At 45.0% G+C, this 13655-nt stretch overlaps 1 protein-coding gene across 2 annotated transcripts in view; it reads left to right on the top strand.

Annotated features, from left to right (window-relative positions):
- Positions 1–10755, top strand: part of LOC121549743 (nuclear receptor coactivator 2) — a 226950-nt gene extending 216195 nt beyond the window's left edge. For both annotated transcript variants that reach the window (XM_041861597.2, XM_041861598.2), the window contains exons 20-22: positions 141–324; positions 953–1142; positions 8596–10755. In XM_041861597.2, coding sequence (XP_041717531.1) covers positions 141–324; positions 953–1142; positions 8596–8607 — 386 coding nt within the window. In that variant the 3' untranslated portion in view covers positions 8608–10755. The remainder of the gene's footprint in view (positions 1–140; positions 325–952; positions 1143–8595) is intronic.
- The last annotated feature ends 2900 nt before the right edge of the window (positions 10756–13655 follow it).

Raw genomic sequence — 13655 nt, 5'->3', positions numbered from 1 at the left:
AAGTGTTCTAAATTAAATGTATTATTATTATTAATATGTATTATTACAACGTTCATGCTGATCCCTCAGTGCCAGAGCTGTATGTCCTTTAACCCTGACCCCCCCCCCCAGTACTGACCTCTAACCTTTAACCCCACCAGGTATGTCCCAGCAGCCTGACGGAGGGTTTGGAGGACCCGCCACGCCCCAGAGTCCCCTGCTGTCCCCCAGGATGGCCCACGCCCAGTCTCCCATCATGCAACAGCAGGGCCAGGGCAACGCCGCCTTTCAGGCCTCGCCTGACATAAACGGTTGGACCCCGCAGGGGAACATGGGAGGAAACAGGTAAGGGGGGGGGAGCGAGGGCAGGGTTGGTGCATGTGAGGTGCAGGGGAACATGGGAGGAAACAGGTAAGGGGAGGGGTCATCGCAGAGTGACAGAGTAGCTACGCCCACTGGACAGGACGCCCAATCCATCTCCTATAATACTGAGTTCCACGTCCTTAATGCTGAGTTCCACGTCCTTAATGCTGAGTTCCACGTCCTTAATGCTGAGTTCCAAGCAGAGAGGCATCTGATTCCATTAATACAGTCTTTGGTATGACTGAACCAGGGAACTGATCTCAGGGCGGACACTAAACACAAAGCCACTCATTCTCTATAGTTGAGTAAAAACCAACCTCTCTCACTCACATTCACTCCCTCTCTCTCTCTTACTCTCTCTCTCTCTCTCTCTCTCTCTCTCTCTCTCTCTCTCTCTCTCTCTCTCTCTCTCTCTCTCTCTCTCTCTCTCTCTCTCTCTCTCTCTCTCTCTCTCTCTCTCTCTCTCTCTCTCTCTCTCTCTGTCGCTCTCTCTCTCTCTCTCTCTCTCTCTCTCTCTCTCTCTCTCTCTCTCTCTCTCTCTCCCTCTCTCTCTCCCTCTCCCTGTCTCTGTCTCCCTGTCGCTCTCTCTCTCTCTCTCTCCTTTCTCCAGTATGTTCAGTACGCAGCAGTCTCCCCCACAGTTCGCCCAGCAGCAGCAGCAGTCCAACGGGGTCGCAGCCATGTACAACGGCAACGGAATGAACCTCAACGTCTCCATGGCAACCAACGGCAGCATGGGTCAGATGGCCGGACAGGTGGACGTCACCTCACCTGGGATGACCTCCGTGGGACAAGAACCGGTACACTACATTTAAACACACACAACCATTCATAAACAGCTATAACTATTTAGAAACATACGCTGAGTATACCAAACATTAGGAACACCTTCCTAATATTTGTATTTGTCCAGCAAAATTAAGGCAGTTTAAAAATAAAAGAAACATTACAATACATTCACAACAGATTTCACAACATATTAAGTGTGCGCCCCCTCAGGCCACTACTCTACTTCCACGTATCTACAGTACAAAATCCATGTGTACGTGTGTGTATAGTGCGTATGTTATCGTGTATGTGTATGCATGTGTCTGTGCCTGTGTGTGTGTGTCTCTTCACAGTCCCCGCTGTTCCATAAGGTGTATTTTTATCTGTTTTTTAAAATCTGATTCTACTGCTTGCATCAGTTACCTGATGTGGAGGGTTGGGGCGGAACGGATTACCTGTAACAGATGACAAAAAAAACTGTAAATTACGTTACAAGCTAAAATATTGTAACCAGATTACAGATACTTTTGAAAAACTTGAGGATTAATTCTACGATTACTTTCAAATTATTTTAAGCTGGCAATCATTGTTTTTGCGACCTGTGGATAGCCAGTGAAAAATGCGCACTTGCAACAGCTGCATAGTACAGATCCCAGCCTATGGAATAAAAGTTCCTCCCTTCTAAACTCCTCAGTCGTATTGTGCTCCACATTGTCAATAACAAGTTAAATTTAAGAAGTGGGGCTTTTGTTGCTCAATCTCATTCGTGCATCCACAGGCCTAACGGACACATGCTCAAACTCACACACTGTTGCTAGACTTAAACATCTTCTGGAGATATCAACGTGTCACCAACAAAAACATAAACAAGATGCCTGTAGTAAATGCAGCATATGGCATTCAGTTTTCACATATAGCACTTTTCGGTACACTCTTAGAAAAAAAAGGTGCTATCTAGAACCTAAAAGGGTTCTTCAGCTGTCCCCATAGGAAAACCCTTTGAAGAACACTTTTTGTTTCCAGGTAGAACCCTTTTTGTTTCCAGGTAGAACCCTTTTTGGTTCCAGGTAGAACCCTTTTTGGTTCCAGGTAGAACCCTTTTTGGTTCCAGGTAGAACCCTTTTTGTTTCAGGTAGAACCCTTTTTGGTTCCAGGTAGAACCCTTTTTGGTTCCAGGTAGAACCCTTTTTGGTTCCAGGTAGAACCCTTTTTGTTTCAGGTAGAACCCTTTTTGGTTCCATTTAGAACCCTTTCCACAGAGGGTTCTATATGGAACCCAAAAAAGTGTTCAAGGGGTTCTACCTGGAACGAACAGCAAAAGCACTAGCATATGTCAATCTACTATCCCCCATAGTACAAAAGTCGACCTATTCTATTCTGTGTGAGAAATAAATATTCCAAACATAGTCTGGGACAGATGTGGGATGCGATAGATCCCAAATTAATACAACCACTAGCATCAAAAACACTTTTTTTGCGCAATGAGGCTGACGCAACAGATCAGAACGTTTAGCTTAAAATGTTGATAAACTATTAGGCTATTTCTTCACATTATAAGATCAGCAATGCACACATGGTAGTAGGCTATAAGCGCGAATGTTCCATTAGCGGGAAAACACCATTATCAAAAGTGACCGCAAATGCAATTATGCATGTAATGGTTTTATTATAAAGGTGAATTCTTATGGTGAAAGTTATCTTCCCCAAACTTGAAACTCACGCGCTGCTTATGTATGCCAGTTAGGCTCTACACCCCTTGTAAAGCAGATTAATGTGCTTAATTTTAAGAAGTTATTTGGCCACTTAAATAGTTGTGATACAAACCTTATCAAAACATATAGGTCTATGGGCTAGGCTACATTAGTTGGTAGAGCATGGCGCTTGCAACGCCAGGGTTGTGGGTTCGATTCCCACGGGCGGCCAGTATGAACAATTTATGCACTCACTAACTGTAAATCGCTCTGGATAAGAGCGTCTGCTAAATGACTAAAATGTCAATGTAAAAATGTGTGTGACTATGATTTGAAAAAGTCGCAAATAAAAGGTATTGTTTCTTGCCTTATGCTGGGCATCATTCACAAGTGATAATATATCATTCACAAGTGATACTATTGTCACCCATCAGACTATTCTTTATTTAATCTTGTCTTTACATATACTAAATAATTTGTGTGCATTTTTTTGGATTTAGAATGGACCATTATCATGCACCTGTATAGAAACAGGGGAAAAATACATTTCATCTATGCACTTAAATAGCGAATGGAGGATGCTTTTCGCGTGGTTCATTTTCATGCCAGACCAGGTAGACTATAATCCTGTTGTAAAGATAAGCAATGTGCTTAATATTAGGAAAGTTGAGAAATAAATATAGTAGGCCTAGCCTATAGAAAGCTGATGGGATCCTCCTCTTGTTAATAGAGGCCATCACTCTGTCTTCTCACGCAGTTGCACAGCCTATAGAAATGTTGTACAACATGAGCTCATGGGCTCTCATGAAGTGTTTGATTAGATTTTCAATTACATTTGCATTGATGTCAGAGTGATTAGAGGGACAATAGAGTGCTGAGTACCAGGCAGTTAGCAAGTTTGGTAGGCTGCTAATGACCATCAGCAGCATCAGAGCTTGGAGAAGCCAAATTACTGTGAGTAAACAGTCACGTGGAATTTGACTGCCGTCATGAATCGTGACCGCCGGTGTGGCGGTAATACGGTCACCATAACAGCCCTACGTATAAAATAGATAAGTACAGATCCTAATCTCAGTGATCCAAGAGGACATTTCGTGAGAATGATCCAAACTGCTGGGATCTCTCTTAGATCATCTTCTAGTTTCATCTCCTCTATCCTCCTTCCTCTCCCCTCTCCCTCCTCCATTCTTCCCTCTCCTCCTTCCTCTCCCCTCTCTCCCTCCTTCCTCTCCCCTCTCCCTCCTCCATTCTTCCCTCTCCTCCTTCCTCTCCCCTCTCCCCTCTCCTCTCCCCCTCTCCTCCTTCCTGTCCCCTCTCCCTCCTCCATTCTACCCTCTCCTCCTTCCTCTCCCCTCTCCCTCCTCCCTTCTACTCCTTCCTCTCCCCTCTCCCTCCTCCCTTCTACTCCTTCCTCTCCCCTCTCCCTCCTCCATTCTTCCCTCTCCTCCTTCCTCTCCCCTCTCTCCATCCTTCCTCTCCCCTCTCCCTCCTCCCTTCTACTCCTTCCTCTCCCCTCTCCCTCCTCCATTCTTCCCTCTCCCTCCTGCCTCTCCCCTCTCCCTCCTCCATTCTTCCCTCTCCCTCCTTCCTCTCCCCTCTCTCCCTCCTTCCTCTCCCCTCTCCCTCCTCCATTCTTCCCTCTCCTCCTTCCTCTCCCCTCTCCCTCCTCCCTTCTACTCCTTCCTCTCCCCTCTCCCTCCTCCATTCTTCCCTCTCCTCCTTCCTCTCCCTCCTCCCTTCTCCCCTCTCCTCCTTCCTCTCCCCTCTCTGCTCTCCTCTCCCCTCTCAAATCCCTTCTCCCCTCTCCCCTCCCTTCTCCTATCCCCTCTCTCATCTCCCCTCTCCTCTCCCCTCTCATATCCCCTCTCTCATCTCATATCCCTTCTCCCCTCTCCCCTCTCCTATCCCCTCACTCATCTCATATACCTTCTCCCATCTCCTATCCCCTTTCTAATCTCATATCCCTTCTCCCCTCTCCCCTCTCCTATCCCCTCTCTCATCTCATATCCCTTCTCCCCTCTCCCCTCTCCCCTCTCCCCTCTCCTCTCCCCTATCCCCTATCCCCTCTCTCATCTCATATCCCCTCTCCCCTCTCCTATCCCCTCTCTCATCTCATATCCCTTCTCCCCTCTCCCCTCTCCTATCCCCTCTCTCATCTCATATCCCTTCTCCCCTCTCCTATCCCCTCTCTCATCTCATATCCCCTCTCCCCTCTCCTATCCCATCTCTCATCTCAACAGCCCTAGCCACCACCATGCTTCACCGTAGGGATGGTGCCAGGTTTCCTGCAGACGTGACGCTTGGCATTCAGGCCAAAGAGTTTCATCTTGGTTTCATCAGACGAGAGAATCTTGTTTCTCATGTTCTGAGAGTCTTTAGGTGCCTTTTGGCAAACTCCAAGCGGGCTGTCATGTGCCTTTTACTGAGGAGTGGCTTCCGTCTGGCCACTCTACCATAAAGGCCTGATTGGTGGAGTGCTGCAGAGATGGTTGTCCTTCTGGAAGGTTCTCCGATCTCCACAGAGGAACTCTAGAGCTCTGTCAGAGAGACCATCGGGTTCTTGGTCACCTCCCTGACCAAGGCCCTTCTCCCCCGATTGCTCAGTTTGGCCAGGTGGCCAGCTCAAGGATGAGTCTTGGTTGTTCCAAACTTCTTCCATTTATGAATGATGGAGGCCACTGTGTTCTTGGGGACCTTCAATGCTGCAGACATTTTTTGGTACCCTTCGCCAGATCTGTGCCTCGACACAATCCTGTCTCGGAGCTCTACGGACAATTCCTTCAACCTCATGGCTTGGTTTTTGCACTGACATGCACTGTCAACTGTGGGACCTTATATAGACAGATGTGTGCCTTTCCTAATCATGTCCAATCAATTGAATTTACCACAGGTGGACTCCAATCAAGTTGTAGAAACATCTCAAGGATGATCAATGGAAACAGGATGCACCTGAGCTCAATTTCGAGTCTCATAGCAAAGGGTCTGAATACTTATGTAAATAAGGTATTTCTGTTTAGATGTTTTTTTTTTATTTGCACAATAAATAAATAAAACTATTTTCGCTTTGTCATTATGGGGTATTGTGTCTAGATTGATTGAGGAAACATTTTATTTGATCAATTTTAGAATAAGGCTTTAACGTAACAATGTGGAAAAAGTGAAGGGGTCTGAATACTTTCCGAATGCACTGTATGGAAACATACATGCATACAGTATACGGCTCATAGACAATATTAGGGGTCTAATGAGAGTACACGTTAACTACATGACCCCCCGAGAAGACCGCTGTGAGTGGACCTGTCATGACATAACCTAGCGGTGATGAAGCTCAGTCTGAACGGCTTCTAAACACACGCAATGGAGCCCAGAGGAGTTTAGTAGTAAACACTGAAATGGGGATGGGGGGTCCCATATAGGATTACAAGTAGGAATAACTAATAGCAAGACCCAGGATGCATCCCAAACAGCACCCTATTCCCTACGGGCCCTGGTCTAAAGTAGTGCACTATATAGGGAATAGGGTGCCATTTGGGATGCAGTGTTTGCCTGCCATGCCTGGGTATATATATATATATATATATATATTTAATTGAGCCCCTTCTCCCTACAACATCTAGTGAATAATTTAGTCTAGTTAGCTTTATGATGTAATAATGGTAGCTAGAGTTATGGAGCTTGACCTGGGCTGAGAGGATGATGATGTAATTAGTTGTAGTGTGCACTTAGTAGTGTGGCCAGACTGCGTAGTACACACACAGTCTACATCCCAGATGGCACCCTATTCCCTATATAGTACGCTACTTTCGTGTAGCTGGCATTTGGGACACGGACCTGTGTTTTAAAGGACAGGTCCGTGCGGACTGTCCATCAGCGGGTTATTGCTTAGCTATTGCACAGCTATCCAGCAGACACGTTTTCGGGAATGTTCCGTTCAACAGAACTTTGACCTTTGACCTTTAAAGGCACATATCAGAATGACCTGTATAAATTGCTTTTAAAAAAACGTTGTTTTCCAAGTGGTTTCTGAAAGGTCATATAAAATTACCTTTCAAATTATATATAATATCATTTGAAAACACCAGCTACAAATATTGTGAAAAAGATGGCTCATATTGTGCCATTGAATGTTGGAAGCTTAGCCATAGATTTCCATATAATCGGACAGCTATGTTTTTGGATTTTACATTTTACATTTAAGTCATTTAGCAGACGCTCTTATCCAGAGCGACTTACAAATAGATGCGCCACATTGCACACGCACACCTAGAACAGGGTTTTAAAAAGATTTGTAGATACCATCACATAATTCACCCATTAACCCCACGGAATCCTCTTTCCAATATGGCCACCAAACAACTCAATGGGGTCTTATTGGATCATTTCACATGACCATACCTGGATGAAATATAATTGTAGTATGCACAAAAATATCTTAAAATATTCACAGTGATGTAAAATACAAAACCAATTTAGCCAGGTGTGCCAGATATATAAAGATGTTAAATTATTCACAGAATTGTGATAAGAATGTGCCCGTCAAAGCTGTCCGGATCGCTGATTTCTGAATATGTTGTGATCAATAATTGCAATATCTCATCTTCAAACGTTTTTAAAATGGATTTATACATGTAAATATTCATGAATAGGGGCTGATCAAAATGATATACAATGTTATCCTATTAACTGTTTTCATTATGAGGACTATAAACCTGGCCTATACATTCCATTGTAATGTAGTAAAATCCAATGTTGGACCTGTTGAGGTTAATTATATTCTAATGGAACTTTTACATTGTAATGTCTGCGGCAGGTTTTCTACTCCTGTATTTTATGTGAACAGGTAACAGGATAACATTGTATATCATTTTAATCAGCTCACATCCGTGACTATTCACATGTACACGTGGACACCATTTTTGCCTCTGCGTGCAGTTTGAAGGAAATTGCTAACTAACGCTAGAGCGATTGCTAACTGGTGTTAGCGCAACGCTAGTTAGCGATGGCTCGCCAAACTACCTCTAACCTCCTTCATACTGGACGCAGAGACATACAAATGGTATCTACAAGTTCATCCGACTCTGGGGAAGTAGATAAAGGGTATATTTGACAACATCCCGAAGTATCCCTTTTACTGACATTGTTTGTCACAGGGTAAAATCCCAATGAGAAAATGAATGGGATGGAGAGGGGATGAAGAGCTGCCATTGCTGCACTGCTATCACACATTTACCAACTCTAGGGGCGTAGAGACACCGTCGCCCCGATTTGGGGGGTCTGGCTCATGGACAATAAAGAGTCTGAGGATAATGTAGTTGCCCTCTTCTGATGCTTTTAAGCCTAATAACCCAGTATGAATATTTAACCAAGCTGCAGCAGTTTGACTGTCTGTGAGCACTTCAGGCTGTTGCTCTATGTTTAAAGCTACTGCTATAACCATGTCACTTGATTTATTCCCACGCCAAGCTATCAAAATTATACTGGCACTTAAATTATGTTAATTATTTAAACCGTCGACCATTAGCGTGAGTAGATGTGATTTATTTTTGAGGGTTGATACTCTGGTCTCTGTTCATCTCCACTTGTTCAACTGTGTGTGAGGATGTCTGTCTGAAATTGGTCCGATATCCCAAGTATAAGGTTATGGGAGTTTTTATTGTAAAATAACAATTTCATCTATCTGAGTGTATGTGAATTGTATGGGCATGTAAAAGGTAAGTGTATGTGAATGTTATGTGTGTGGTTAGTGGATGGGTATTTGAAACCACTCTCTTTCTTTGTCTTCATGTGTTTCCAGAAATACTGCTGACCCTGGTGGAGCGTTCAGCCAACCAGCACCTTGATGCTAACACCCAGGATCCAATGAGCTCGCTGGTTCATCTTCAACCACCCAATCAATCAACCAACGGCTCTTTTGAATGGACCTGGCAGTGTCCTGACCCAGCCCAGCCCAACCCGACCTCCAACCTCACCCACCTGGCATAAACTGTGCCTCGTATCTACCCCTACTGGGGGGGGGCTCACCCAGGATCCAGTGGTGAAGGGGGGGAGTGGGGGATAGAGGAAAGATGGGACTTCGATTGGTTGCGTCCCAAATGTCACCCTATTCCCTACATAGTGCAGTAGTTTTGACCAGAGCCAGGGCCCTACACCCTAAAACGCCTAACCCCTCTCTGAAAGGAGAACTCGTGAGCCAGTTTCTGTCTGTCTGTCCGCCCAGCTGCATTCACCTTAGTGTGACTAATGCTGCATTCAAAACCAAGTGGGAAGGTGGTAATTACCAGTTGTGATGTCGTAAATACCAGTTGGATGCATTCGTGTGCTTTGAACTCGTTGAGAAATGCTGATTGGCTAATGGCCAACGAGCTGTGTCAACCATAAACTTGAAAGTACAGCAATCATGCTTGTAAACAAATTATAGTGTTCAAAAACCTTTTTAATACATTGCTTTTTATAAGAATGTTTTGTTGCATTTAACTGCCAAAAATGCTGTTATCGAGGTCGTTTCCTAAGTAGGTGACATCAGAGGTCAGCATGTGGGAGAAGTAGGAGCTCAGGGATGATGAGTTTACCACTAGTAAATACCACCTTCCCACTTGGTTATGAACGCAGAGTTACTGTAGGCCCCTCCCACTCGACTGTAGGCCCCTCCCCATCTACTGTAAGTTCCTCCCCATCTGGTCTGACTGACTGTAGGCCCCTCCCCTCTTTAAGTTGCCCCCTCCCCCTCTGCCTGGAGGCTCCATAGAGGCCCCCTCCCCCTCTGGGTCGACTGACTGCTGGTGGCAGCGGTGGGATCCTCGTCAGACGAATCCTCTGTGGTCAGCTGCCGTTTTGCAATCTCATCTCAAGAAAATGTACACTGTTTTTATTGTATTTTTTCCACCTCCTTGATCCCCCTGTTCTTCTGGTTCCTCTCACGTTCTAACACGTTCTACCTTCTGCGTTCCACAATGGCAGCAAACTGACTCCAATGTTATTTATGTTTTGGTTCCTGGAGGGAGCGGAGCAGCTAACTATTTTCAGCCGTTTTTTGCCTTTTTGCAGTTTGTTTTCCTAATGATGATGAGTGAGGGTGAAGAGAAATGGTTTGAAAACTGATCTGGAAAAGCACTGCAGATTAATGGGTTTGATTTAAAATAATGCTTCGTAGGATTATTAGACTAATTTAGTCAAAAGGTTTATAGTGTATTAAATTAAGTTCAATTTTTCTGTATAGATTTTTTTTACATTATTTTAGTCGATTTCTTTATTATTGTAGCAAACGAGAAGATTATTTCTAAAGTGGTGACAGTGTGTAAAACAGGCACTTTGTCATTTTCCGAAAATACTATTATATTCTATCACATTGAAATGTTATGGATTTGACTTTGGTCCGGTAGTTTCTTCAGAAGTTATTGTACATACCAGTTAACAACAGAGCTCCCTTCCCTATTTATTGGGGGTGGTTTTCTCCCTGTCTGGCCTGGACTGCCTCTGAGGAGAGGAGGGGAGAGTCGGACCTTGTCAGCAGTCTTTGGGGTGGCGGTTCTCTTTACCCGACCTCCAGTGGGTGGGTGTCTGTAGGTGTAGGCCGGGGGGCGGGCTGTGTATACAGTGTACAGATTATCGCTTGCTTCTCAGCCTTTAGCGTATAGCTAGCACCACGATAGAAAGACGGGACAAAACTCAACACAGCCATACGGTTATATTAACTCAAACAAAACTATAAAATGGAAGAAGTGTGCTTTCTATGTTGTTTGGAGTCTTGGTGCTTCATACAAGCTGCTAGGGACAAACCGCTCTGGTCCGTCAGTGTGATGTAAGTAAACAAGCAATAACGATTACTAAGAATCTTTTATTTTTTTTTCCTCTCTTTGTCGGTTTTTTTGTTTTTGTCGTTTTTGTACAGATTTTTACCTGGACATGTTATGCTCTGTGATCCGTCAGACTCAGTATTAAAACAGATACTTTTTTACTGGTTTGTATTGAAAAACTCTAATCCAGATGAAATGTTCCTCTCAGATTATGCAGCAGCGTTGTCATGGGTGTAGAGAGACGGGAGGGAGTGTGGTGGTGAACCTTGGGTATTAACCCTCATATTAACACAGGTTGTATCCCAAATGGCACCCTATTCCCTACATAGTGCACTACTTTTGACCAGATTCCTATGGCATCATATTCCCTCGCCCAACAGTAACAGGTATGTTGACCACTCCCTCTGGACCCTGTGTGCAGCCATTCCCTCTATTTAGAGCAGAGTAGAGGTTAGAGCAGAGTAGAGGTTAGAGCAGAGTAGAGGTTAGAGCAGGGTAGAGGTTAGAGCAGGGTAGAGGTTAGAGTAGAGGTTAGAGCAGGGTAGAGGTTAGAGCAGAGTAGAGGTTAGAGCAGGGTAGAGGTTAGAGTAGAGGTTAGAGAAGGGTAGAGGTTAGAGCAGAGTAGAGGTTAGAGCAGAGTAGAGGTTAGAGCAGAGTAGAGGTTAGAGCAGGGTAGAGGTTAGAGCAGGGTAGAGGTTAGAGTAGAGGTTAGAGCAGGGTAGAGGTTAGAGCAGAGTAGAGGTTAGAGCAGGGTAGAGGTTAGAGCAGGGTAGAGGTTAGAGAAGGGTAGAGGTTAGAGCAGAGTAGAGGTTAGAGCAGAGTAGAGGTTAGAGCAGGGTAGAGGTTAGAGCAGGGTAGAGGTTAGAGCAGGGTAGAGGTTAGAGCAGAGTAGAGGTTAGAGCAGGGTAGAGGTTAGAGCAGAGTAGAGGTTAGAGCAGGGTAGAGGTTAGAGCAGGGTAGAGGTTAGAGCAGGGTAGAGGTTAGAGCAGAGTAGAGGTTAGAGCAGAGTAGAGGTTAGAGCAGGGTAGAGGTTAGAGCAGGGTAGAGGTTAGAGCAGAGTAGAGGTTAGAGCAGGGTAGAGGTTAGAGCAGGGTAGAGGTTAGAGCAGGGTAGAGGTTAGAGCAGAGTAGAGGTTAGAGCAGAGTAGAGGTTAGAGCAGGGTAGAGGTTAGAGCAGGGTAGAGGTTAGAGCAGGGTAGAGGTTAGAGCAGAGTAGAGGTTAGAGCAGGGTAGAGGTTAGAGCAGGGTAGAGGTTAGAGTAGAGGGTAGAGCAGGGTAGAGGTTAGAGCAGAGTAGAGGTTAGAGCAGAGTAGAGGTTAGAGCAGGGTAGAGGTTAGAGCAGGGTAGAGGTTAGAGCAGGGTAGAGGTTAGAGAAGGGTAGAGGTTAGAGCAGGGTAGAGGTTAGAGCAGGGTAGAGGTTAGAGCAGAGTAGAGGTTAGAGCAGGGTAGAGGTTAGAGCAGGGTAGAGGTTAGAGTAGAGGTTAGAGCAGAGTAGAGGTTAGAGCAGGGTAGAGGTTAGAGCAGGGTAGAGGTTAGAGAAGGGTAGAGGTTAGAGCAGAGTAGAGGTTAGAGTAGAGGTTAGAGCAGAGTAGAGGTTAGAGCAGAGTAGAGGTTAGAGTAGAGTAGAGGTTAGAGCAGAGTAGAGGTTAGAGCAGAGTAGAGGTTAGAGCAGAGTAGAGGTTAGAGCAGAGTAGAGGTTAGAGCAGAGTAGAGGTTAGAGCAGAGTAGAGGTTAGAGCAGGGTAGAGGTTAGAGAAGGGTAGAGGTTAGAGCAGAGTAGAGGTTAGAGCAGAGTAGAGGTTAGAGCAGAGTAGAGGTTAGAGCAGAGTAGAGGTTAGAGCAGGGTAGAGGTTAGAGCAGAGTAGAGGTTAGAGCAGAGTAGAGGTTATAGGTCAATAGGGCCCTGATCCAATTATTCTATGATGTATCTGTTCGTCTTTCCTTCCTTCCTTTAAGTAGTCACTTGGTATTCCATGACTGGATAGGTGACACATATGTAATGGACTGTGTCCCAAATTGCACCCTATTCCCTTTATAGTGCACTACTTTTGTCCGGGGCCCGTAGGGATCTGGTCAAAAGTAGTGTGCTAGATACAGTGCATTCAGAAAGTATTCAGACCCCTTGACTTTTTCCACATTTTGTTACATTACATCCTTATTCTAAAATCTAAAATTGATAGTTTTTTTCCCTCATCAATCTACACACAATACCCCATAATGACAAAGCAAAGACAGGTTTTTATACATTTTTGCTAATTTATAAAATAAAATAAAACTGAAATATAACATTTACATAAGTATTCAGACCCTTTACTAAGTACTTTTTTGAAGCACCTTTGGCAGCGATTACAACCTTGAATCTTCTTGGGTATGACGCTACAAGCTTGGCACACCTGTATTTGGGGAGTTTCTCCCATTCTCTGCAGATCCTCTCAAACTCTGTCAGGTTGGATGGGGAGCGTTGCTGCACAGCTATTTTCAGGTCTCTCCAGAGATATTTGATCGGGTTCAAGTCCAGGCTCTGGCTGGGCCACTCAAGGACATTCAGAAACTTGTCCCAAAGCCACTCCTCCATTGTCTTGGCTGTGTGCTTAGGGTCGTTGTCCTGTTGGAAGGTGAACCGTCACCCCAGTCTGAGGTCCTGAGCGCTCTGGAGCAGGTTTTCATCAAGGATCTCTCTGTACTTTGCGCCGTTCATCTTTGCCTCGATCCTGACTAGTCTCCCAGTCCCTGCCACTGAAAAACATCACCACAGCATGATGCTGCCATCACCATGCTTCACCGTAGGGATGGTGCCAGGTTTCTTCCAGACGTGACGCTTGGCATTCAGGCCAAAGAGTTCAATCTTGGTTTCATCAGACCAGAGAATCTTGTTTCTCATGGTCTGAGAGTCTTTAGGTGCCTTTTGGCAAACTCCAAGCGGGCTGTCATGTGCCTTTTACTGATGAGTGGCTTCCGTCTGGCCACTCTACCATAAAGGCCTGATTGGTGGAGTGCTGCAGAGATGGTTATCCTTCTGGAAGGTTCTGCCATCTCTACAGAGGAACTCTAGAGCTCTGTCAG

This window comes from Coregonus clupeaformis, chromosome 34 (genome assembly GCF_020615455.1).
Source record: "Coregonus clupeaformis isolate EN_2021a chromosome 34, ASM2061545v1, whole genome shotgun sequence".
Lineage (NCBI taxonomy): Eukaryota > Metazoa > Chordata > Actinopteri > Salmoniformes > Salmonidae > Coregonus > Coregonus clupeaformis.
The sequence above is the reverse complement of the archived record's forward strand: the minus strand, read 5'-3'. Positions and strand labels throughout refer to the sequence as shown.